This window comes from Halichoerus grypus, chromosome 9, assembly GCF_964656455.1.
Source record: "Halichoerus grypus chromosome 9, mHalGry1.hap1.1, whole genome shotgun sequence".
Lineage (NCBI taxonomy): Eukaryota > Metazoa > Chordata > Mammalia > Carnivora > Phocidae > Halichoerus > Halichoerus grypus.
In genome coordinates this window covers 50,219,523-50,246,980 of record NC_135720.1, presented here as the reverse complement: position 1 = coordinate 50,246,980, position 27,458 = coordinate 50,219,523, and the positions used below count along the sequence as shown (strand labels likewise).

The 27,458-nt window shown below is 41.2% G+C and overlaps 1 protein-coding gene across 4 annotated transcripts in view; it reads right to left on the bottom strand.

The window, feature by feature from the left end:
* Positions 1-27,458, bottom strand: part of SLC22A16 (solute carrier family 22 member 16) — a 41,119-nt gene that overhangs the window by 8,032 nt on the left and 5,629 nt on the right. For 2 of the 4 annotated variants that reach the window (XM_078054874.1, XM_078054875.1), the window contains exons 2-6: positions 17,011-17,490; positions 10,111-10,228; positions 5,185-5,716; positions 3,013-3,129; positions 1,767-1,894 (exon numbers count right to left, since the gene is read on the bottom strand). In XM_078054874.1, coding sequence (XP_077911000.1) covers positions 1,767-1,894; positions 3,013-3,129; positions 5,185-5,716; positions 10,111-10,228; positions 17,011-17,490 — 1,375 coding nt within the window. Of the gene's footprint in view, positions 1-235; positions 1,263-1,766; positions 1,895-3,012; positions 3,130-5,184; positions 5,717-10,110; positions 10,229-17,010; positions 17,491-27,458 lie in introns of all 4 variants that reach the window. The other 2 variants (XR_013441162.1, XM_036075344.2) reach the window with 2 other exon arrangements.

The window sequence follows — 27,458 nt, the reverse complement described above, 5'->3', positions numbered from 1 at the left end:
GTCTGCCCGCTGGATGTGGAGACCCAGGGGACACTGCAGTTCGTGTGTTGAGGATGGCAGCCCCTTTGTCAACCTGAACCCCTGAATGACTCCGTGGAGCCAAACACCCCCTCACCACTCCCACCACTGCCAACCAGGTACACCCACATCAAACTTTCTATGAGCAAGAAATAAATATCTATTATGTGAAGTCCCTGGGACTCGATGATGTCTCTAATAAAGCAACCAATGTCACCTTGTCATCCTGATTCCTGCGTGTTTGTTGGATGAATCTGTTGACAGTATCTGTTGTAGACAGTGTTTGTTGAATGAATTAATGTAACTTGAAAAACACTGAAGGGTGTTGACTCTGCCATTTGGGGAGAAACTTCATTAGAAGGAAGAAATTTGTGGTTAAGAGTTAGTGCCGTGTTTCTAGAAATCCCCATCAGCTACTCTCCTGTTTTCCCCATTATCACAGGGGCTTAACCACTATCGAACTCAAAGGTTCTGGGGTTCCCCTAAATATTCACCAGCTAGCTTCAGAGACAGCTGCCATCAACTCAACTAGTATACCTGTAAACCACTTTAAAAACAAACAAAAAGAGGTATGGATGAAGTTCCCTCAAATTGGCAGCAAACCCCCTGGCCCTGAGTAGTTTTACTGCATTCATATTAGTTGTGCATCAATCAGCTGGAAATCTCAGTTACATAAAACATATGATTTGCCAACCTTGAGAATTAAGTGAAGTATTACTATAAAAAGAAGTCACTGGTTAAAGTAAATTTCAAACAATATGCAAAACTTAACATGCCTTGCTCTAAATGGTGAGATACTATTACTGAATAATTATATAATCCTAGAGAAAATTATAGAAAGTATTTTAAAGTATTGTTAGAGTGACCATATTTTCCAAATCAAGAATGAAAACACAGGTTCTGATAACATTTTGGGGGGAGAAAGAGGAGGCGCACTTCTGGATGCAAGAGTTACATAGGAATATAGGAAAATATAGGAATGGGAAAGTGGGTTCAGTAGTTTATGGCAGTATTTCTCAGTAGGAAACTACATTTTTAAGAACAAGCTCCTTGAGGGATTTAGGCATACTCAAAATTGGAAACAACTAATCCACTGCAACGAAAAACAAGACTATTTAAATGGAAACAGTCCTGAATATAAAACTCATTGTATCCTTCAGATGTCTCTATTGGCTTCCTCCCTCCTTCAGGTTTCTAATCAACTGTCACCTTCTCTGAGAGGCACACCATCCTCGATCATCACCCTGGATAAAATAAACACATGTGTTACACACACACACACACACACACACACACACACACACATTCTCCATCCCTCATCCTGTTTTGTTTTTCTTCATACTTATAGAAACTTGATTCACTGTGTGTCTTCAGCACTTAGGACAACACCTGGCACATCACAGATGCTGGATACATATTTGCTGAATGAACGAATGTTTAAGATAATAATAATCACTGGAAAACACGATCAACTTTCCTCATTCAGGACCATTGTGTTTACAAAATACAACATTGGTCATCCCTGGGAAGTGGGATTATGGGCTTTTTAAAAAAAGAAAACACTTTTTTCCTTAATTTTTTTTATAATGAACATGTATTACTTACATCACAGGGAAAGAACAGTTTTTAAAAAAATATTTTAAAATATTATGTATATACTCTGTCCATATGTCTGAATTGATCTTCATCCTTATTGTCATAGTATAACTAACTAACCATGCCTTCAGTAAAACATAAAAATAACTCACCTTGGGGATCACCATAACCACACCACAGAGCAGTGCTCCTGAGATAAGGGAGAAGGCCAGAATGTTTCTTCTCCCTATACTGTCCATCCCCCAGCACATGAAGACGTAGGCAGGAATTTCCACTGCACCTGTCATTGAGCAAAAGGGCTCTCTATAAGCCATGGCAGCCAACCGCACAAGGGGACCTCGCCTTCTAACCCACCACCCGAAAGGAATGATCAGCCCTCTTCCCACTTCCAGGAGCCCCTAAGAGCTACACAACACCTGCCTTACAAGCCCGACCCCTTTTAAACTCCCTGGAGTGAAGAGGGGGGCGACTGGGTGGCTCAGTCGTTAAGCGTCTGCCTTCAGCTCAGGTCATGGTCCCAGCGTCCTGGGTTCGAGCCCCACATCAGGCTCCCTGCTCAGCGGGAAGCCTGCTTCTCCCTCTCCCACTCCCCCTGCTTGTGTTCCTGCTCTCTCTGTCAAATAAATAAATAAAATCTTAATAAATAAATAAATAAATAAATAAACTCCCTGGGGTGAAGAGGACATGTCCTGTTAAGTGCACTAGTGCTCCCTCAATCCACCTGGCACTTATCACCTGTCCCGGGGATCTTGCCACCCACTAGGCTGTGAGCTCCCCAGTATACAACATGGGGCCCAGAAGACAGGCCTATTGGATGAATACATGAGTAAATTCATAGACGACATTGATAATTTCTGATCTTTGGTTTCTCGCACTTGGCAGAACGAGAGAAAATTCTACATCAGTAACTTCAAAGTTAGGAACTGAAGTAGAAAATTCACTGTCGGCTAAGTACACAAACTAATGATAATGCGTGATGGATTTTTAAATCTAAAAGTAAACATCTAAAAATCTAAGATGAATCCCCTACAGAACAGAAACTGCCTCGGGCCTCTTTTTCCTGCCCCACCACAAAAGTAAAGAGCTGGATCTCCAAGTCCATAACTGACTTAAAAGCCCTTCTCTTGAAAAACCAAAGTGAGATCCAGAGCCAAAAAGCTCTATGTCTACCAGCCAGAATGAAACAGGAAGCAAGCAAGAAGATCTTTTGGCCAAACTGAGCAACCCCAACCATCTCCTTTAGGAAACTGCCATGGTCTACCAGGCCAGATCTTCCATGTAATTCAGTCTGGAGTTCTCCCCCCATCTGCAGCTTGCCTAAATCTCAGGGTGCGCCCCGCCCCCACTGCTCAGGAGAGAACTGCCCTTGCCCATCCAGCTGCAGAATGCTGCAAGCACCTGGAGAGACTGGTCCGCCTCTCTGTCTCCCACAGCTGCTGAACACATCATAGGGGTAGACACCTATACTCCCGGTTAACATTCTCAGGAGTACATCAGAAATGTACACAGCTGCTGCTCAAAAAAAAAAAAAAAAAGTGGCTCAGGCAAAGGCAAAAAAGAACATTCCAAGCTGCCTTTGAGAGCTGGTCTTGCTCCCTTTCATCGACATGGAAAATAGTCAGCTCTGAAGGAAATGCTCCCTTGCACGGACCCTGCAGTGGTAAGGTCCATGCTTTCGGGCCAGATCAGGGTATATATCTCTTACTCTACTCTTTTTTTTATTTTATTTTTTTTTATTTTTAAGAGTTTATCAAGCACTTTTCAAGGCCCAGGGTCATGACCCTCAAAAGAATCGCATGGGAGTAAGCCTGGCTTCATGTCCCCACTTTACAATGGAGAGTAAATGTTTTGAGCCGAATGAGTAAGGAACACCTCAGGGACTGGAAGCAAGGTCTTCAGGAGGCACAACTCCTTTCTTGAAGCCTCCCTCCCCCACTGCCTCCCTCCGTGCCTCAGGACTGGGTGCTGGGCCACCAACCAACTTCCTGGGGTCTAGCCAAGCAGGGCAACCACTGTGAAATGGCTGTAGAGACATTTAAAGTATCCTACACTGGTTTTTCTTGAGTTGTCGCTTCAGGATACTGATACCCCATCTAATTTTTGGTGTGACTGTGTCTGGGATAGAAATGGTGCAAGCAATGAGGCCCACACCTCTTTGGATTCGGACAGTCTGCCATTACTTTCTTCGCTCTATAATATAGAATCTCCAATCACCCAGACCCAGTTCCCCTCCTATCCCCACATAACCCCAAGGGTATGTCTTGAAGCTGCTGAAGCATTTATCACTTGAAAGTGGCACAAAACCTGGGCTGAAATCCCCACCAGCCCCAACCCGTCTCAGGAGAGAAAAACTCGTTCCAAAATGTCACAGCATAGAAATGTTGACTGGAAGCGCCTGTCAGCAAGAGGACTTCTGGGAAGGGGAATAACATGAAAAATCCGAGACAGTAGGGAATAGAAAACCATGTATATTTATCTTAGACACATTTTTATATTTATGAGATGTCCCAGTTTCTTGAGAATTTATATCTTCATTAAAACAAAGAAACTATGTCATAAAGATCTAAGACTCCAACTTCCCAAAGCTTCCCCACGTCACACCCCACCCCACTCGGTCCTCCCGTCACCTCCTGCTCTGTTGTAGGAACACCACATCATTTCTCAAACTGACATCTAGAATGGGTTTGAAGCCAAGATGGACTCTGCAAACTTGTTGGTTTGCCCAAAAAGAGAATAACGGTGTTTTATTTTTTCTTAAAATGACTTCTCTGGTAATTCCTGCTGAGCTATAATAAAAACAGATGTGCCATCAGAGCACTTTAATGAGAAGGGATGCTATCTACGTGTAAAAATGTAAGAGCAAGATTTTTCTGAGGATAATAGCAAATGCAGTCAGCCTTTGTGAAAATGACCAGGAGTTAAGACTAGATGGACAGATATCGATTTCTAATATTTCTCTCATGTTTGGTGTGAATTTGGTTGGCCGTCGGAGTCACGCCTCAAGACGTCAGTATCTGGGGCCATTTTAACCTGCCACTAAAATGAAAGAAGCACAACAATGAAATTATAGTTGCATGGATTTAAGTGATCTTACTGACTGCAATTTCTAAATTAGGGGCTTTTGAAGGTAGAAAGATACCAGAAGATCTCCAAGACGTATTAAATTTTAAAAGGAAAGCCACTTACAAAGAACAATAGTTACCTACAAAGAGAATGATCTCTTTCTCTGCACAAATGTATGAAAATGCATAGAAAGAGATCTAAAAGAGTACAAGCCAGATATTATAGACATCACCTCTCAAAGAGAGTTCTGAGATGGGGGTGGGCTTACAGGAAGGAAGCAAGCAAGGAGCAGAGGCAGAAAAGGAAGGAGGAACTAAATTCTTCTGACTGTTGGCATTGTTTTAAAAGAAAATATATACCTGTGTTCCAGCATAATAACACTAAAAGAGACTGTAATAATATAGTTGGCAGTATTGTTCCTGGTAGAGAAAAGACAATAAAAACACAAGAAAAACATGGTGGAAACATCACCTCATTGCTACGCTTAAATATAATTTAACTACTTACCCATGAGGAAGAGGTTTAAATATTCATTGCCTCCTAAATTAACAGAATTCAAGGAGAAGAAGTAGAATCCCAAACACCCAGTGAACCAAATCAGCCAAACAATAAATGTCCTTGTTCCAACATTCCAGTCATAAAACAGATCTAATAGGTTGTGCTTCTTAACTTCAAAGGGTGCATTACCAACAGGACCATTTAGATCTAGTGACAAAAGTTCTGACAGTTTACAAGAGCTTGCCCTATTCCACTTGGCCATTGTATCAACTACTCTTTGTGCTTCTTCATATCTTCCCTCTGAGAGAAGCCAAAAAGGTGTCTCTGGGAGTATCCAACAGCACGCGACAACGGGGACAGTCACTGTGGAGAGGACTATCTGATAGGTCCACCAGGTCCTGACAAAGTAGCCTGTCAAAGCCACCACCATTGTTCCAATGGCAAAAAAGGAATGCATCTGGATGCATGCCCACGTCCGAGACTTCATGCCAATAAATTCCGTCACATAGACAAACACCACCACGAGATAGCCACTTCCAGACTGAAAAACAAAGCAGGGAGGGTGGTCCAGATTTAAGGTCACATTTACAACTGCTCAGGGGTCTGATCTCTCTGCATATCACACATAGGCAAGAAAGAAAATGACAAAAATTGTTTTCTGAAACCCTTACCACATTTCGAAAATGGCATTTAATCCAATCCATCCTTCTTCTTTAAATGGTTCTTTTCATCCTTCCCCCACCCTCGCCGCCCTGAACGGCTAGACTCGAGAGGCTATATATGATATAGATGAGAGGACATGTATGATATACGTTAGGCGCTGCCTTTTGCTTCAGGTAAGGATTCCTCTGTAGTGTGCCTTTCTTTCTCAGTTAATGTAACTGTAAACATGCATACCAATTACTCTATAGATAAGAGGTCCTTATTATTAAATCCTAAATTGTTAAATGGGGGCAAAAAATAATGATATCTAATGTGAAGAAAAAGATTGATTGAAACTTTATTTTAACAAGCAACAAAAGAGAAAATAAACAAACTGGGCTTCATGGAAATTAGAAACTTCTGTGCATCAAAGGAGACTACCAACAGAGTGAAAAGGCAACTTGTGGAATGACATATTTACAAATCATATATCTGATAAGAAATTAATATCCAGCATATATAGAACACTCCTGAAACTCAACAACAAAGCAAACAATCCAATTCAAAATGAGCAAAGAATTTGGATTTTTCCAAAAAGATATACGAATGGCCAATAAGCACACGAAAAGATGCTCAACATCACTAACCATTAGGGAAATGCAAATCAAAACCATGTTGAGATACCACCTCATAGCCATTAGGATGGCCACTATTAAAAAAAAAAACAACAATAGAAAATAACAAGTGTTGACAAGGATATGGAGAAACTGGAACTCTTGTGCACTATTGGTGGGAATATAAAATGATACAGCTGTTATGGGAAACAGCACGGGGATTCCCCCAAAAAACTAAAAATAGAATTACCATAAGATTCAGCAGTCCCACTTTGGATATATACTCAAAATAATTGAAAACGAGCCCTCAAAGAAATTCTTGTACACCCATGTTTGTAACAGCATTATTCACAATGGCTAAAATGTAGAAGCAACGCAAGCATCCACAGACAGATGGATAGACAAGCAAAATGTGGTCTATCCAGATAATGGACTATTATTCAGCCTTAAAAAGGAAGGAAATTCTGACACATGCTACAACATGCATGAACTTTAAGGACATTATACTAAGTGAAATAAGCCAATCACAAAAAGATAAAATACTGTATGATTCCACTTATATGAGTTACATAGTGTAGTGGAAATCATAGAGATAGAATGTAGAATATGGTTGCTAGGGGCTGGGGAGAGGAGGAAATGAGAGTGTTTAATGGGTATAGAGTTTCAGTTTTGCAAAATTAAAAGAGTTCTGGAGATGGATAGTGACTATGGTTGCACAACAGTATGAATGTACTTAATATCACTGAAATGTATACTTAAAAATGGTTAAGATGGTAAATTTTATGTTATGTGTATTTTACCACAATTTTAAAAATTGGGGAAAGTAACTTTATTTTGAAAATAAGCTTATCTTTAACAAAATGTAGACTATAATAGTGATATGTGATCATTCTTGGAATAAACAAAGAATGAATCAAATGATGGATTTTTTTGTGGCGGGGGGATGATGAAAGGATTAGAATTTTTCCTACAAGAGTATTTCACATTTGACTTCTGTAACACAAATCATAAAGTTAATTTTTGCAAAATTATTCAAGAGCCAAAGGCCTCTCTTAATCCTTTGATATTCAAATCATATTCTTTTGAAGGCTCATCATGTCATTATCCTTGTGGATGTTCATTTCTTCAAAAGTTAGCTGGTCTAGCTCTACCACATCCCAACTGGCCCAGGGATTTGGGTAGGATGATTTAGTTTCCCCATTGCTCTCAAAGACTTTTTGTAATCAAACATCTTTTGTAAGACCTGCAATTTCTCCTTGCATCGGAGAGTCATGAAGAGGCTAACCTACAAGCGATTTCCTGTGACAGAGAGCATGACACGAGTAGTAAACAGGGATGTGGGTGGTGGGGCCTCTACTGCATTAATGTTCAGTTTAATATTTTTGTGACAACAGCTTTCACTTCTCCATACAACCTTATAATTGCAAGACTCAGATAATGAACCCTGCTAATGAGGACTCCCACACCCAAGAATCTAGTTGTTTGGTAATGTTTGCTGTTGTTACAGTACACAAACAAAGATGGTGAGGACCGCCAAATACTACAGATTTCCCCCATTACGTTAAGCGGTAACATCAGTCCCTGGCAGGTTTTTTTTTTTTTTTCCCATAGTAATCCTGAGCTCACTCCCACTTCCTATTGGTTACTTCTGTCACCAGGTTCAGTCAAGCCGTCCACAACTCTGTAATTCCAAAACGCTCCTTGGATTCATTCACACCTGTCACCTCCACTGAGAACACTGTTCTTCACATCTCCCCTGACCCCACCCCCACATAGCAGCCAGAACATCCACTTCGCCCCTGCCTGAACCCCTTCAGGACATTCCCATTGCCTCTAGGAAATAAAGCAAACTCTTGATCATCCTCCAAGGCCTGGCTAATCATCCCCATCCCTTCAGCCTCATCAAGGTGTTTTACCTCCTCTCTATTCTCCAGACATCCAGACCTTCAATTCCTTCTCATCTTAGGGCCTTCTTACTTGCTGTCCCTACCTGGAACATTCTTCTCTTACCCATTCCTCACTAAAAAGCCCCTAATTCTCCAGACTCTCCACTCTCCCAACTTAAGATCCCCTCCCCGCCACTGTCACGCCTCCATTGTCAACATTGTATTTTCCAAAAGGGCCCATCAGTGTCTTGCCTTCTCACTACACTGTAGGGTTATTGAAACAGTCTGGTCTGGTTTACTTAGCATTACACTCTGTGGGCAGATTCTAATAAATGTGTTGAGTAAATGAGTCTGCCTGCATCTTCCCTACTCAGAATTCAACCCTAACTACATTTCTCATGAAAATCAAAGACAGAAAATTAAGGCCACATTTACAAATGTATTCAATGAGTGGCTGTCTCATTTTCTCAGTTCTGGAAATAAACACATGGTATTTGCAAGACTGAAACAGATATTTTCAGAATGCATCCTCTTAAGCCTTCCAAAAGAGGACCTTCACACTCTCCCCATCCCTGTGCCACCACTGAACCATCATTCCCACCAAGGGCTCATCAAATCTCATTCTGCAGTCACAGAGCCATTTCCTCTCATTCTGTCTTCAGTGGACACAGACTGCTGCTTGTTATCTTTTGTATTAAAAACTCTTTACCTTCCTAAATATATATAATTACTTTTTTTAAAGGGGCTACACCTCCAATTCTCCCCAATTTTTTTCTTTTTATGCAATGTCCCTATCCCTGGCCATCCGTGTGGCTTCCTAGGAACCCTGTCCAGCCATCAGTGAGGACTCCAAAACTGAACACACCAGACTGCTCTGTGAGGGCTGGGACCTCTCCTGAGATTGCAGTCCTTGGCGTCTCCCCAGAATCTTGGCTCATACGTACGTCCTGGTGAATGGGGATGCATAACCGTCCCTGAGTTTAGCAAGGTCACAAGTTCCTCCCACAGATAGAAACTTCACTCCACTATCCTTGACCGGTGACCTCCAACAGGATGCACTGCTGCTGTCATTTGGCAGCTTGGACCCTGTCCCCAAGTGTGGGGACACTTCGTCACTGGCTGGTCCACTTACAATGATAGTCCCCACCGGAAGGACGGCCTATGTCATGTCAGGTGCCCTACTGTGCATGTTAACTTTAATCTCACTGGCTCCTGATAACAACCCAGTGAAGCAAGTAGTATTTTCTACAGTTTACAGCTTAGAAACTAAGGCTTGAAGAGAACACCGTGTTTGCCCAAGGCCACACAGTGAAAAAGCCAAAATATGACAAGGCTGGTATTCAAACTCATGCCCTTTTCCCTCTATTTCCTTGTTCCTCGCAACAGAAAAGCCCAGTGCTTTCTTGTTTTCATTCCGACTGCACTGTATACAAACGACTTTCTTAACAACACACCTACGGCTCATGCATACAGGGCCTGACTCGGCCGCTAGAATTGCTCAGAAATGAAATAATGCCTTAGTAATTGTGGAATGTGGACCACGTGCCAAGCATGGAGTCAAACAAAAAGTCTCTGCCTAGTAAGCAACCATTTTGCATGTTAATGAGTTTCATTGTAAACACAGGGCACTGCTTTTCCACAGAAAGACTTCTCAGGGGCACGAACAAAGATGAGTCCTTGCCCTCTCTCCCCGCATTCGAAATGACCCAAACTAAGACAGTTAGGCTCGATATGAAAACACTGCAGGAGAATCAATGAGGTTTTTTTTTTTAAAAAGCACACACACAACTCACCATGGCTAGAAGAAAGCGTGCGATCATGAAGCTGTAATAATCAGATGAGAAAGCCGCTGCTATGCCAAAGAAAAATATGCCAGCGCTTGTGGACCACAAGACGAGCCGTCTTCCTAGCCTGAAAAATAAGAATGGCACAGCGGGACAAGCAAAGTAGTGTTATAACAGTTGAAGCATCCACTCCAATTCACGAAAGATGAGTATTACCTATGTATTTAATAGCGTATGTATTGATTGCTGCTATTCATTCATTTATTGGGGGGAAGTTATGAGTTAACACATGCAAGAGGCCAGTCTTTCGGCGGAGAGGCCTCTACCTAAGCCACTAATGGACACACATGATCACCCTGGGTGATCCCCCAGAGGACTTCCCAACCCAGGACTGGTAAGGGAGAGGGGGGGGATATGTGTCCATCGTTCCCTCTCTGTCTCTCCTGCCTTCATTTGGGCCTTCACCATTTCCTACATCTCTCATCCCAACGGCCTCCCAACCAGCCCTCCTCATGTCGCACCAGCGCAGCCCCCTCCCACACTTCCCAGAAATAAAAACAATCCCAGGTGTAGTTTTGCTTCACTTCTTTTATCCATCCTATGCTTCTGCCAAATGGGCCTCCCCACAATTCCCTGCACGTGCCAGCCTCTCTCATGACAGGAAATTGTTCCTTCCCCTTTAGAAAGCCTTCCCTAGTGAGCATTTAAAACTCAGGTCAAATGTGCAGCCTTTTCTGACCATCCTCTGGGGTTTTGAGGCAGAAATGAAGAGACAATGCAATGTAGTAATCAGGTGTTCAGGCCTGGGTTCAAGTCCCAGCTCCACTGCTTACTCTCCAGATAAACTTTCCGAGCCTCCTTTTCTGCACCGGTACTTAAAATAGTGCCAATAGTGCCTACCTCCTAGATGTCTTTAAATAATTAAATGAGATAATACACAAGACATTTAAAACAGTACCTGGTGCATAGTAAATGGTGCATAAATGTGAGTTGTTATTATTTTAAAAGCATTTCTCACATTTCATTGAAATTATCTATTTAAAAGTCTTTCTCCTCCACTGTTAGCTCCATAAGGATGGGATCAGGTCTTATTTCTTTGCTTTTTTATTATGATATGTCATACATACATAAGAATGCATAAAAATACATATGTATTTGGAGAATAATAAAGACTCAAACATCTATGAAATCGCAACCCAAAGTAAGAAAGAGATCATTGCCACCCTCCCAATAGCTTCTCACACCTCCCTTTGTGATTCCAAACCCCAAACTCCTTGCCCCCTTTTTGGAGAGACCATTATCCTAATTTTGGCAACCATCAGTTCCTTACTTTTCATTCCATTTTACCACATTTATAGGCAGCCCTAAACAAGATAGGTTACTTTTGCTAGTTTTTTAACTTTCTATCATCGAACAGTACTGTATGTATTATTCTGTGTCTTGCTTCTTTTACTCAGTCCTATTTTTGGAGATTCATCTCTGTTGTTTGTGTAGCTACGAATCATTCATTGCATGGCTGCACATCCCACAGCAAGAAATATTGCAATATGTGTGTCTACAATATGACTGAAGTACATTTGGGTTGCTTGCATGGCCAGGCTGGTAGCAATAATGCTATAGGAGCTTTTTGATGCACATACCCATGTGGACACGTGCAGGGGCATCTCCAGGGTCCAAGCCCCAGGACATGTGAGCTGTGCCCATCACCAACTTTTCTATATAATGAGAAACCATTCTTCAAAGTTTTCCTGATTTGCATTCTCAATTTGCATTCACACCAGCAGGGCGAGAGATCCTATTACCTCATATCCTCACCAACACTTGGCATTACAAGAATTTCTACTTTTGAAACTGGTCAAGAATATATGGTATGATTATAGATCATTGACACCCTTTTCATCTTTCCATTAGCCATTTGGATTTTCTCTTTTATGAAGTGACTTCAAATCTTTTTCCCAGTTTTCTATTGGGTTGTCTTTTTCCTATTGATATAAAAGTCCTTTAAGTAATCTGGATTCTAATCTTTTAGTTATATGTAAAGCAAATATTCTGTCTCTCTTTTTCTCTCCTGATTGTCTTTCTTCTCTTAATGGTGTCTTTTCATGGACATCAATTCTAGTGAAGTCAAATTTAGTGCTTTTTGTGTCTTAATAAAGATCTTTCCTTCCTTCAATTAGGTTCTGAAAATATTCTCCCCTATTATCTTTCTAAAGTTATATAGTTTTTCCTTTCACGTATGTACCTTTAATCCTTCTGGATTTTAATCCTTCTGATGTTTGTACTATAAGGTGTGAGGAAGGGACACCAGTTGTATTTTCTTCTATATAGCTATACAAGTATCCCAGCACCATTTATTAATCCTTTTCCTGCTGATGTTCGATGCCTTATTTGCTCCATAGTTATATCTATAATTGAACTACTCTCTTTCAGGGTCCCCTAAGGAACTATCAACTGTTTGTCTAATGATACATCTATTTATCTTAATGATTTGATTCTTGAAGTTTGTCATTTTCTCCATAAAGTGCTTATACACTTTTTGATTGATTTATCCATACATATTTTATATTTTTAGGTTTTTGCAATGGCATTTTTTTAACTTTTTTAAAATTGAAGTATAGTTGACATCTGTTACATGAGTTTCAAATGTACAACACAGTGATTCAACAACTCTATACATTATGCTATACTCACCACAAGTGTAGCTACCATCTGTCCCACGCAACGTTATTACAATACCATTGACTATATTCCCTGTGCTGTACCTTTTATCCCCATGACTTATTCATTTCATAACTGGAAACCTGTATCTCCCATTCCCCTTCATTCTTTTCACCCATCCCCCGACCATCTCCCCTCTGGCAACCATCAGTTTGTTTTTTGTATTTACTGGTCTAGGCCTGTTTTTTTGTTTGTTTGTTCATCTGTTTTGTTTTTTAGATTCCACATATAAGTGAAATCATCTGATATTTGACTTTCTTTGATTTATTTCACTTAGCACAATACCCTCCAGGTCCATCCATGTTGTTGCAAATGGCAAGTTCTTGTTCTTTTTCATGGCTGGAATATTATTCAGCTATATAATACTATATATATCATATATATTATATATCATATTATACATTATATTATAATTTATTAATATTATTTTTATTAATATTTATTGTTTTAGTCTATATTATTAGTTATTATATAGTATTTATCGCATATTTATATTTTTATTAATTTTTGTTTTTATTTATATTACATATTTTTATGTAATTATATAATTATTAATATTATGTTATGTTATATATTTTTAACATATTGCATTTTATTACAATTTATTAATATATAATAAATAACATTTTATATGTAATATTTTAATGATAATAAATAAAATATATTATATTAATATATATTTATATATCACAACTTCTTTATCCATTCATCTATCAGTGGACACTTAGGCTGTTTCCATATCTTGACTATTGGAAATAATGCTACAATAAACATAGAAATGCAAATATCTTTTCAAATTAGTGTTTTCATTTTCTTTGGGTAAATAGTAATGGAATTACTGGATCATGTGGTATTTCTATTTTTAATTTTTTGAGGAACTTCCATCTATTTTTCCACAGTGATTGTACCAATTTACATTCCCACTAACAGTGCACAAGGGTGCCTTTTTCTCTACATCTTCACCAATACTTGTTATTTCTTGTCTTCTTTTTTTTTATTTTAGCCATTCTGACACGGGCAAGGTGATATTGTGGTTTTGATTTGCATTTAGTGATGTTGAGCATCTTCTCATGTATCTGTTGGCCATCTGCATGTCTTCTTTGGGAAAATGTCTACTCATGTCTTCTGCCCATTCTTTTAATCAGATTGTTTTTTTGATGTTGAGTTGTATTAAGTTCTTTATAGCTTTTGAATACTAACCCCTTATGTATATATCATTTGCGAATACCTTCTCCCATTCACTAGACTGCCTTTTCGTTCTGTTGATGGTTTCCTTCACTGTGCAAAAGCTTTTTATTTCGGGGCAGCCCTAATAATTTATTTTTGCTTTTGCTTCCCTTGCCTGAGGAGACATCTCTAGAAAAATGTTGCTAAGGCCAATGTCAAAGAGATTACTGCCTGTTTTCTTCTGTGCGTTTCATGGTTTCAGGTCTCATATTTATTTTTTTTTTAAGATTTTATTTATTTATTTGACAGAGAGACACAGCGAGAGAGGGAACACAAGCAGGGGGAGTGGGAGAGGGAGAAGCAGGCTTCCTGCTGAGCAGGGAGCCCAATGTGGGGCTCGATCCCAGGACCCTGGGATCATGACCTGAGCCGAAGGCAGACGCTCAACGACTGAGCCACCCAGGCGCCCTGCAGGTCTCATATTTAGGTTTTTGATCCATTTTGAGTTTGTTTTTGTGTATGATGTAAGAAAGTGGTCCAGTTCCATTCTTTTGCATGTAGCTGTCCAGTTTTCCCAGCACTATTTATTGAAGAGACTGTCTTTTCCCCATGATATATTCTTGCCTCCTTTGTTATAGATTAATTGACTATATAAGTGTGACTTTATTTCTGGACTCTGCAATGGCACTTTTTAATTTTTATATTTACTACTAGTAGATATAAAATAATTAAATTTATATGTATTGATAACATATCCAGCAACCTCATTACATGTAAGTTCATTAATTCTAACAATTCATCTGCCGGATTTTCTTCAGACAGAATTGTAATGGCTAAAAATAATGACTTTTTGTCTTCTTTCTGCTTATGACTTTCTCCCTCCCTCTGCTTCTCCCTCTCTTCTTTCTCTGTTTTACTTTATAGTACTAGAATCTCCAGTACAAAACTAAGCAGAAGCAGTGTTTCATACATCTTTATATATTCCTGATTCCAAAGGAAAACCTTTTGACATTTCACAGTTTATATGTTCATGGTAGATCTTTTTGTAGATACCTGTTATCAGGTTAAGGACATTCTTCTACTTTTAGTTTTTGTCATGAATGAATTTTGAAATTTATCAAATGTTTTTCCTATATTTATTGAGTTGCTAATATGAGTTTTGTCCTCTAATCTGTTAATGTGGTAAATTCCATTGATTAGTTTCTAATATTAAGTGTATTTCAGACCTTACACCTCTGCCTTCATGAATTTTAATCTCTCATATTTTCCATCTGTCTCTCTGATGTTTATTATTAATAAGTTTTTCTGAGCTCTCATGCATTTTACTCATTCTTTCTTTACTTTTATATAATGGGTTGTTAAAACTACCCAGGAATTTGTCAGTCACTTATTTTGGTTTGTATTTCTAGATGTTCTAGGCAGTTATTCCTCAATTTTACATCATTTTAAAATACAATTTCCAGGGGCGCCTGGGTGGCTCAGTCGTTAAGCATCTGCCTTCGGCTCAGGTCATGATCCCAGGGTCCTGGGATTGAGCCCCACATCGGGCTCCCTGGTCCACAGGAAGCCTGCATCTCCCTCTCCCACTCCCCCTGTTTGTGTTCCCTCTCTAGCTGTCTCTCTCTGTCGAATAAATAAATAAAATCTTAAAAAAAAAAATTTCCAGGAGGTGCCTGGCTGGTTCAGTTGGTAGAGCATGAGACTCTTGATCTTGGGGTCATGAGTTCAAGCCCCATGTTGGGCATAGAGCTTACTGAATGAAAGAAAGAAAGAAAGAAAGAAAGAAAGAAAGAAAGAAAGAAAGAAAGTGTTTATTTTTTTTTAATTTTAATAAATAAATTTTTAATAAAATACAATTTCCAGATTTTTATCAATAATTTTAAGCTTGTCTTCTATTCCTTTAAGAGCAGTAAACATAGTAAATTTATTACCTATGCCTGACAATTCTAGTATTTGAAGTCTTTGTGCATAAAGGCTGCTTTTGCTGACTCTCACTCATGGTGCCTTTTAATCATGTGTTTTGGCTTTGACTGACCTAATTTCCACACCTTCCACACAACTACCAGGAAGGCAGCTATGGAACAGAAGATTCTTAATCATAGAAACATAACTTCAGCCACCAAATAATAACTAGACTCCACTTCTCTAATTTCATTCCTCAAACGGCACCTCATGGGATGTGAGTTAGAGGTGGGGAGACCTGGGCACTCCTCCCTTTAGGCCTCCATAGACTTTGCCTCCATTGGCTTTCACTTCTAGTATGGCCCCAGCCACAATAAAGCCATTATTTTTATTTTGGACATTTGTTAGCCCCATTAGACTAGCATACCCCAAGGGCAGGGATTTTGACCTAAGCTGTTGCCTTCAGGTTCCCAGGGCCCAGCACATGCCTGTGAAATTCACAACTATGGGGACCAAATAAATTCATCTCTGTGTGTTAGCACAGGTACTTAAAGCGCAGTCCATGTCCACACAGAGATGAACTTTGCTTTATTTAAGTGCTACGTATCCATTTTAATGTGTATTTTTAAAGAAAATATGGCTAGTGTATCAAATCCACAATTTCATAGATATTACTGCTTAGAACCAGGTTACATCTATTAAAAAGCGAGTTTATTTAAATATATATATATATATTCAAATAATAACCAGTATTTATTGAGTGGTTATATGTCCAACATACTTTTTCTGCATTAATTTTGCAATAACCCTTTGAAGTGAGTGCTATTCTTTTCATCACCAGTTTACAAACTAGTTTCTGAAACACAGGTTATGCCATTTTCTCAGGGCTCATGACTAGTAAGTGCAGAAACCAGGATCTGAACCAGGTAGGCTGTCTTCAGAACCCATGCTCTACCCACTATGTTTTTTGTGTATCCCTAAACACAATCAGCAAAGAGGTAGGTATTTAATGGGAGGTATGAACATGACTAAAGTTTTGAACATAATTTCCTGACCTCTAAGAAAACCAGAGAGGAAAATGAACCTTACACTGATGCAACAAACCTAAATACTTCATTTTACCTGTCAGAAAGGTAGCCAAAAATCATTGCTCCCAGCAGGACTCCCAACATAAATACGGGCTGGATCATCTTTGCAAACCATTCTCGGTTACACACCAGATCCCACTGAGTCACCACGGTGCTGTCCCACTTGCTCTTGTCATAGATGTAGCCATCCAAACAAGGAAAGCTGCTCTTCCGGCCATTATAATCAGAGTTCAAACCAGACTTTTCATCCCTCCGGAATCGGTGACAACTTGTGAGCTCCCAGACCTCACCGTTCTGTAGCTGCACTATAATCTGATCTTCATGGCCTGTGAAAAACAGGATCCAGATGTCCTCCAACCTCCAACTAGAGACATTGTGGAAAAGAACCTGACTCACGTTGCCCGGAGGCCGGCAGGTATGGTAGGGGGACACTGTCATGAACACAGATGCCAAGTAGTGGATACCACAAGAGATGTTCTGGAAGGCACATATAAAATAGAGGACTATCTGAAATCTGCAAAGAGAAGAAAAGCAAGTTACTACATCTGGCCTATGGGCTCAAAAAGACTATAAGTACATATGAAGGGTATTCATCACATTTAGCTTAATATATATACAGATGTATAAATACAGAAATAATTACAGATGTTTCTATATATGTGTGTGTATGTGTGTATTATTTGTTAGTATATATACATAGCTCTGTTATGTCACAAGCAATGACACTGAGACAAGGAAACTAAAGGGACCCCATGAAAAAATACTTTTTTGCTCCTTTTTCTGCTTCTTCTCTTGCTAGGACCTACACCCCCACCTTACACACACCTTATAGAACAGATAATGTATGGCCTCCTTATAAAGGCCAAGGAATTCATGATTTCTTTGGAGACTTCCAGCACAGTATATAGCATCTAAGGAGTGACCAGGTGGGGTCATCATGAACATTTTCCAAGACCACTAACTCATCAAGACCCCTGGCTTCAGGGCATAAGTGACCTATGGAGGACACCTAAACACTCATCTTTGTTCCCAGATGCCTGAGAAGACACTGCACCAGACCACCATCCCCAATAAAAACCCCAGACTCCAAGCAAAGATGAAACTCACTCTCCTTTCCTTTCCGACTCTCCCAGAGGTCTTATCTGTATCTGCTCTCTCTATGTCTTCAATAAACTGCTCCCCTTTCCTCTTGGCTCACATTTGATTTCTATCCTGTGCAAAGCCAAGGCCCTCCCAGCTGGTCCTGCGGGACACCCTGTGGGGTCTCGGACCTGGCCAACCTGCATCAACATCCCAATAGCAACAGGCATACCCAGTGCCCAGATCTTGTTGTCTAAACACATTCTCCAGCAAAAGGGACCAGGAAAAAAGCTGATTTAAGACCAGGACAGGGAAAATTAAAAATATGCCTAAAGCATCTTGTGGAATCAGAAAGTAAAGAAGCACTCAAAATACAAAAGGTTGGGGGCATGTCTAAGGGACACAGGAATCAATCTAAAAAAGCTCCCAGTGGGCAAGGCTGAAACAATTTGAGCAACAAAATAAATAGCATGGTATATCCCAAGCTATAAAATAAATATACAAGCCCATAATGTTTTGTTTAATTTTGTGTGTCAACAAGACTGGGCTAAGCCCAGATAGCTGGTAAACATTATTTCTGGATGTGTCTGTGAGATTGGCATTTGAATGGGTAGACTGAGTAAAGAAGATTGCCCTCATCTGTGGGTGGGCATCCTCCAATCCACTGAGGGCCCGACTCGAGCAAAAGGTGGAGGAAGGGCAAATTTGCTCTCTCTGCTGGGGCTGAGACATCCACTTTCTCCTACCCTTGGACATGAGAATTCCTGGTTCTCAGGCTTTTGGACTCAGACTGAAATAGGGAAACTGAAGAACTCCATAAAAACCTGCTTTTTGCTCCTTTTCCTGCTTCTCTTCTTGCTAGGGCCTGCACCCCCACTTTATACATGCCTCAGAATGCAAACAATATGTCCTCCTTGTAAGGAACACAGAGTTAATGATTTCTTTAGAATAGATAGTACCTAAGGAAGAACCAGGTGAGAATGACCGGATGAAGCTCTCGTATGCATACTCCAGACCACCAGCGCTAGGCAAATATCTCGAAGGCCCCTGCCCCCAAGAACAACACCTGGGCTTTCGTCTCTGTACTAACTGGTCCCTGGATGCCTGAGAGGACACGTACACCAGACCACGAGCCTCAGTAAAAACCTCCAGACCCTGACCAAAGACGAGATTTCCTCCTTTCCTTTCTGAGTCTCCCAGAAGCTCTGTTTGTACTTTCTCTCTACTTTCAATAAACTCTGCTTTCCCCTCCCGCTGGCTCAACTTTGATTTCTATCCTGTGCACAGCCAGGGACTCTCTTGGCTGGTCCTGCGGGACTCCTTCTGGGTCCTCGGACCCAGCCTGCTAGCAACTAGACCAGGACTTACATCATCAGTCTCCCAATTTTCAGACCTTCAGACTTGGACCTCACAAGAATACCACCGGCTGCCCTGGATCCCAGCCTCCAGACAGCACATTGTGCAACTTGTCTGCTTCCATAACTGTGTGAGCCAATTCTTATAATACATCTCTTATCTGGATCTCTATATATATCCTATTTGTTCACAGGGTGCCTGGGTGGCTCAGTCGGTTAACTGTCTGCCTTCGGCTCAGGTCATGATCCTAGGGTCCTGGGATCGAGCCCCGCATCGGGCTCCTTGCAACAGAGCCTGCTTCTCCCTCTCCTTCTGCCTGCCGCTCTGCCTGCTTGTGCCCTCTCTCTCTCTCTGTCAGATAAATAAAATCTTTAAATATATATATATATATATATATACGTGTGTGTATATTTGTTCTGTCTCTCTAGGAGACCTTGATGAATAAAGATTTTGGTACTGAAAGTAGTTCTAAACAGAACAGAACTTTAAGAATGAACTTTCTGAACTAGTTCTGGGGTTTCTGGAATTGGTTGTCTCATCGGATTTGATTTAAAAGCACTACTGACTCCCCTCTGGCCCCTGTATCCACCATTCTGGTCTTTGATGTTTATGAATTTTACTATCTTAGGTACCTCCTATAAGTGGAATCATGCAATACTTATCTTTTTGTGTCTGGCTTATTTTACTTAGCAAAGTGTCCTCAAGGTTCATCCATATTGCTGTGTATTGCAGAATTTCCTTCTTTTTTTAAGGCTGACTACTATTCCATTGTAGGTACACACCACATTTCCTTTATCCATTCATTTGTGGATACACACTGAGGTTGTTTCCACATCTTAGTTATTGTGACTAGGGCTGCCCACGGAATACCCATAACCATGGAAGTGCTAATATCTCTTTGAGATCCTGGTTTCAGTTCTTTTAAACATATACCCAGAAGTGGGATTGCTGGATCATATGTGTGAAGCCTCCATACTGTTTTCCATAGCGGCTGCACCAGTCTGCGTTCCCACCGGCAGCATGCAAGTGTTCCAGTTTCTCCACATCCTCGCCGACATGTGTTGGCCTTTGTCTTCTTTTAATAATAGCCACCCTGACAGGTATGAGGTGATATCTCATTGTGCTTTTGATTTACATTTCCCTGATGATTAATGACAAAAGACCTTTTTTCCTACACCTATTGACCATTTGTATATTTTCCTTGGAGAATTGTCTTTTCAAGTCATAGGCTCATTTTTTTAATCAGGTTGTTAATTTTTTGGTTGGGAGTTGTATGCGTTCCTTATTTTGTTTGGAAATTAGCTCCTTATCATATATATAGTTTGCAAATATTTTCTCCCATTTTGTAGGTTGCCTTTTTACTCTGTTGATTGTTTCCTTTGCTGTGAAAAAGCTTTTTGGTGTGATGTAGCCCCACTGGTTTATTTTTGGTTTTTGTTGCCTGTGCTTTTGATGTCATATCTATGAAATCAGTGCCAACATCAGTGTCAGGAAGCTTTTCCCTGTTTTCTACTAGGAGTTTTACTGTTTCCAGTCTCATGTTTAAGTCTTTAAGCACTGCCTTCTCTCTCCCAGCTTGCACCACCGGCCTCCTGGGAGCTCCCTACAGTCAGCTGACAGAGTAAAAGACTTGGGCCTGATTTTACAGCTGGTTCCACACAATACGCAGGCACCCCCTGAAAGTGGACAGCTGAAGCACTACAGCCCCTCTTTGGGGCAGGCCTGAAGGACAGTCATGAAAGGAAGACAGTGAACAGAACTTCAAACAATTCACCTAGTTGCACACTTCACTTGGAAGAAGAAACGGCCAGACATTGATCATATATCAACACATAAGCTGTAGCCAATGGTTTAGTTGGATGGTCAAGGACTTGGAAGGCACATGATCAGAAAATTGGCATCAAAGAAATTTGAAGAAGAGGTATGTGGATAGACCTCTAGGAATAGGCAAAAAATGTGAAGATATTTGTGTCACATGTGAGTGCTCACCAAAGGATGACCTCAGCAGAAGAGGATTTTAACAATCAAGTAGATAGGATGATCCATTCTATGGACACTAGCTGGCTTCCTTCCCAAGCCATCTTGTCATTGCCCATTGGGCTAATGAACAAAGTGGTTATGGTGGCAGGGACAGAGGTTATGCAAGGGCTCAGCATCTTGGTGAGCTGATCTGGCTACAGACACCACCGAGTACCCAGTATGATACCACCACCCAGCAGCAGAGACCAACAGTGAGCCCCAGTATGGTACCACTCCTGGGGTGAGTGTCTGCTTATTGTGCAGAACCATCCGGACAGCATTTTGTCCTTACTAGAATAAATACTCTGGATATAGATTTGCCTTCCCTGCACAATGGTTCTGCCAAAACTACCATACTTACAGAATGCTTTATCCATCATTGAGGTATTCCATATAGCATTGCTTATGATGAAGAAACTCACTTCACTGCAAAAAAATATGGCAGTGGGCCACTGTTCAGAAAACTTACTGATCTTACCATGTTCCCCACTATCCTGAAGCCCCTGGTTTGATAAAATTGTGGAATAGCCTTCTGAAGATTCAATTACAAAGCCAGCTAGGTGGCAATATCATGTAGGACTAGGACGAGATTCTCTAGAAAGCTGTGTATGCTCTGAATCAGGGTCCAATATATGGAGCTATTTCTCTCCTAGTCAGCACTCATGAGTCCAGGAATCAAGGGGTGGAAATGGGAGTTATACTTAGGGACCCATTAACAAAACTTTGGTTCCTGTTCCCACACCCTTACTCTCTGCTAGCCTAAAGATCTTAGTTCCAGAGGGAAGAATGTTTCCACTAGGAGACACAACAATGATTCCACTGAACTGGAAATAAAGACTGCTGCCTGGCCACTTTCAGTTCCTCAGGCCTCTGAATCAAAAGGCAAAGAAGGGAGTTACAGTGTTGGCTGGGGTGACTGATCCTGACTACCAAGGGGTATTTGGGGGGGCCTGGGTGGCTCAGTCATTAAGCATCTGCCTTCGGCTCAGGTCATGATCCCAGGGTCCTGGGGCTGAGCCCCGCGTCGGGCTCCCTGTTCGGCGGGAGGCCTGCTTCTCCCTCTCCCACTCCCCCTGCTTGTGTTCCCTCTCTCGCTGTGTCTGTCTCTATCAAGTAAATAAATAAAATTTTTTAAAAAAAGGGGGGAAATCGGCTCACCAATGACAGTAAGGAAGAATATGTCTGCAATACAGGAGATCCCTTTGGGTGTCTCTGAGTATTACAATGCCTTGTAATGAAGGTCAGTGGAAAATTACAACCCAATCCAGGCAGGACTACTAATGGCCCAGACCCTTCGGGAATAAAGGGTGGGTCACTCTATCAGGTGAAAGGTCCATAGCCAACTGAGATGTTTGCTTAAGGCAAAGGAATATAAAATGGGTCATGAAAGAAGGTAGTTATAATAAATACCACCTACAACCATGTGACTACTTACAGAAACAAGGACTGTAATTGTCATGAGTATTTCTTCTTTATTTTGTTATGTTTGTGTGTATAGACATATATTAAGCAAATATCTTCGCTTTCTTCCTTATTCTCTTCTCATATAACATAAGATGTACTGACTTTATATCAGTATTTAAGTAGTGTTACATCATAATATTTAAGTTACAGAATATCAGAAGAATAAACATCATCCAAGGACTTTACCTCCCCTTCTGGGGAAAGGATTAGTGTAGTGTGGGTTGTATTCAGGATAGCTGTATCAAGTCAAGTGGAATTAAGACCTTGTTATTGTCTTTACTTAGAGATTAAGTTTGGTTTAAGGAGATCCATATGGGTTGCAAGTTGACAAAGGGTGATTAACCTGTGATGGTTAATTTTATGAATCAACTTGACTGGGCCACAGGATGCCCAGACAGCTGGTGAAACATTATATCTGGGTGTGTCTGTGAGGGATCTCCAGAAGAGATTGGCATTTGAATCAGTAAACCAAGGAAACATCATCCTCGCCAATGTGGTGGGCATCATCCAATCAGTTGAGGACCCGAAGAACAAAAAGGCCAACGAATGACTAATTCACTTTCTTTGCTTGGGCTGAAACATCCATGTTCTTGTGCCCTCAGACATTGGTGCCCCTGGTTCAGACCCTACCTGGGACTTACAGCATCAGCCCTGTGGTTCTCAGGCCTTTGGATTAGGACAAATTACATCACTGGCTTTCCCAGATCTCCGGGCTTGCACATGGCACATTGTGGCACTTCTCGCTTCTATAATTGTGCGTACCAATTCCTATCCTAAATCTCCTCTTATCTATCTATTTATATATCTTATCCATTCTGTTTCTCTGGAGAATCCTGACAAACGCACTACCTGGTTGAACAAACAAATAAAAAGGAGAGAAGAGACAAATCTTTTTTGCCAGGAGAATTCCAACTATTATCTATAAACATTCCCCCTCTACAAGAGATGGGAGCTTAACTCCCACTCTCTACTCCTGGAGGGCAGGCTGAGACACAGTGACTCCTTCCCAAAGAATATAGTAGGAAAAAGGAAAAAATAGTAACTTTACAGTGGGAGAAATCAGACACATGCTATCTTCACCAAATGTTGAAAGTTTAACATCCCCAGTGATGTTATGTGGATATCATGTACCTCCTCATAGGATGTGATGAACAAGCACTTACCCCTGTGGCACCTTCTAAAAGCCATAACCCCAGTCTAACCATGAGAAAAACAACAGATAATCCCAGACTGTAGGACATTCTACAGGTTGCCAGGCCAAAATGCCTAATGATGGTCAAGGTCATAAAAACAAACAAACAAACAAACAACAACAAAAAAACAGGAAAGACTGAGAAACTACCACAGAGTAGAGGACAGTGGGATAATATACCAACTAAAAGCAGTGCGGTACCCTGGGTTAGATCCTGGAACATGAAGAGAGCGTTAGTGGAAAACCTGGTGAAACCTATACAGAGTCTGGAGTTTACATAATAGTAATATACTAATGTCAGCTTCTTAGTTTGGCAAATGTGCCGCGGTAACGTAAGGTGTTCCCAATGGGGAACACTGCGTGAGGGACATACAGGAACTCTCTGTACTATCTTTGCAACTTTTCTGTAAATCTGAAAGTATCCAAAAATATATAATTGTATTCAAAATTTAAAATGTAGTCTCCAAATTCACAAGACTCAAACTAACACGGACTTATTTTCTGAAATAAAAATTGCCTCACAAGGACAACGGTGCCCACTGGACGGCAGGGTAGAATACATAACATTTGGACTGCCCCACTCATTTCAAACCGCTGGAATAAAGAGTCAGAACAGCCCCCTTTGGGCAGATGGTTTCAATATCCAATTTTAAAAGGATCAGTGCAGACAATGAAGAACATTACTATAAAACCGTCATGACAAGAAGTAGAAAATAGGTCCCGTCAGAGCACACCCATGCCAAATCGCACTGTTGACACATGTGATCTTCATCTCGCTGCCTACTTTTCAAAGCAGCCCACCCCCCTGGTCCTGGCGTCCCCCTCACTGGAAGGCCCTCCTGACCATCCTTTAGCTCACTTGTTCTCACACTTTTTGTTCTCAGGAGCCTTTACAGTCTTAGAAATCTTGAGGATCCCAAGGGCCTTGTCTTTATGTGAGTTGTCAGTATGCATTAGAAATTAAAATGAAGGGGCGCCTGGGTGGCTCAGTCGGTTGAGCGACTGCCTTCGGCTCAGGTCATGATCCCGGAGTCCTGGGATCGAGCCCCACATCGGGCTCCCGGCTCGGCGGGGAGCCTGCTTCTCCCTCTGACCCTCCCCCCTCTCATGCTGTTTCTCTCTCGCTCGCTCTCTAATAAATAAATAAATAAAATCTTTAAAAAAAAAAAAAAAAAAAGAAATTAAAATGAAGAATATTTTAAATATTTATTCATCCACTTAAACATATTAATAAGCCCACTGCGTGTTAACATTAAAGAACATATAGCTATAGTTTTCAAAACAAAATGAAACAAAATTAGTAAGAAGAATTGTGGTGTTTTACATTTAAAACTTAGATTAAAAAAAACAACAACAACAACTTAGATTAATAGGGGCGCCTGGCTGGCTTGGTCGGTGGAGCAGGTGACTCTGGATCTTGGGGTTGTGAGTTCAAGCCCCACGTTGCATGTGGAAGTTGCTTAAAAATAAAATCTTAAAAACATGCGTGCACACACACACAACTTAGATGACTAGAAGACAGCTAGTTTCTCCAATCAGTGTCTGCATTCGATCTGATATATTATTACATGTCAGCTAGGCTCTGGAAAACCCTATTGTATATTCATGAGCAATGAGAGTAAAGACGGCCACCAGTGTCTCTATGTTACTATGACAGCAGTTTGGGCCTTGCAGACCCAGAGATGGCACAGGGCACATTGTGAGAATTGCTGGCCTCACCTGTTCCTGCCTTGGTGTTTCCTCTCCACACCGAACACCTCCTCGTTCAGCCCCTCTTCACCCTTCACTGCCTGCTTCTCCCAGGTCCAGCCTTCCTATTTGCTGGCCCTGCATTTTCTCTCCCATTGCTTCCTTTCTCTTCTGTGGCGGCGATAGACAGCTGAAGTACCCTTCTGTTCTTTATGTTGGTTTTTTAAAGAACACCAGGTGAACGTTTTCTATTTCTCTACCAAATCAACAACAACAACAAAAGTCCCATGAAAGGCTGAATGCAAATCCCACAAAGGTAGAAACTGCACTGCAGTCACTCTCATGTCTCCCGTGGTCCCTAGCATGGTGTGTAGTGCGGCGTCTATAGAATGTCCCAGAATCCCTCAGGGTTAAAATGAACTGCGCTGAGGTTAATGCATACTCAGTGCCTCTGGTAAAGAGAGGTGCTCAAGAGACCAGTGTATAAAGAATTTTGAAAAAGTATTTTTTTGACTGGGTTCTCCATTAGCAAAAAAAAAAAAGAATGTGTGTATGTGTGTGTATGTGCACGGATGTATAAAATGAGCATATATGGATATGCAATATTTATATACTGAATTAAAATCTTATGCATATTGAAATAAAAACTCTTATTTATATTTACTTGTATACACACATTCATATGTAAAATAGGTGTTTTTTATGGTACTCCAAAAGATGTTCTTTGCCCACCACAGGGGTGAACACACCCCACTTTGAAGACTATCACAAGTTGGCAAGGCTAAGCAAAGTTGCAGAAGTGGTGATGTGAAGTGATCAAGCTGGCAAGCCCCCCAAGTCCTCAGGGATGACTGCCAAGATAGTACATGGCCCCCATTCCTCATTTCTCATAGAACCCTGTGTAGATAACGAAGTAAAATGGAGTCAACTGAATGGGTTGTGGTTATCAGGACACCACACGCTGGAGCTGGTCACAGTTGCAAAATTCAACTCTGTATCTGGCACTGCCCCCCCCCCCCCCCCCCCCCGGCAGCTAGTTCAGAAAAGAAATACACAAAGCTAAAAGTAAGCAAGAATCAAGTGACCTTTTTCTAGCAACAGAAAGGGAGGGAGAACATGCAAATGCTATTCTCAGGGTCTTTGGGGGATGGGTAACCAAGAGAAGAGCCTAGAAGCCCTGAAGCTTGAGTGCTTGTGGCTAAAGGTGAGCCAACTCTGTTTTTCCAGAAAAGGTGCTCCTGCCCAAAGAAAAACTATCAGAAATCTGCCTCAGCCTCGTCCACACAGAGGGGCTGGGCAGGAACAGCAGGTGGGGAAGACAAGCCTGACTTGCTGTGACTCAAAAGATCCCAAGAGGCTAAGATCACAGCTTGGAAGGGTGGTGCTGGAACCCTCAGCCCTGCAGGTCACTAACATCTAGGCTGCTAGATGCCATGGTAGAGCCCCGGGGTCAAGGTTCTGCCCTTGGCCTGCACACACTGAGCTACCTGGGAGCACCTGGCAAGGCTGATGGGTCATCGGCCCCCAGGCAACAGGCTTGTAAATTCAGGAGGTTTTTCTTCCCTCCCTGGCAATCTCTCAGGAAGCATTTCCCAGCCTGCAAGGATGATCACTAGCTCCGTCTGAGTGGTTCTGCTTCCGTCAGGCGGATTCTAGATGGGCCTGTTCTTGCACAGCAGACG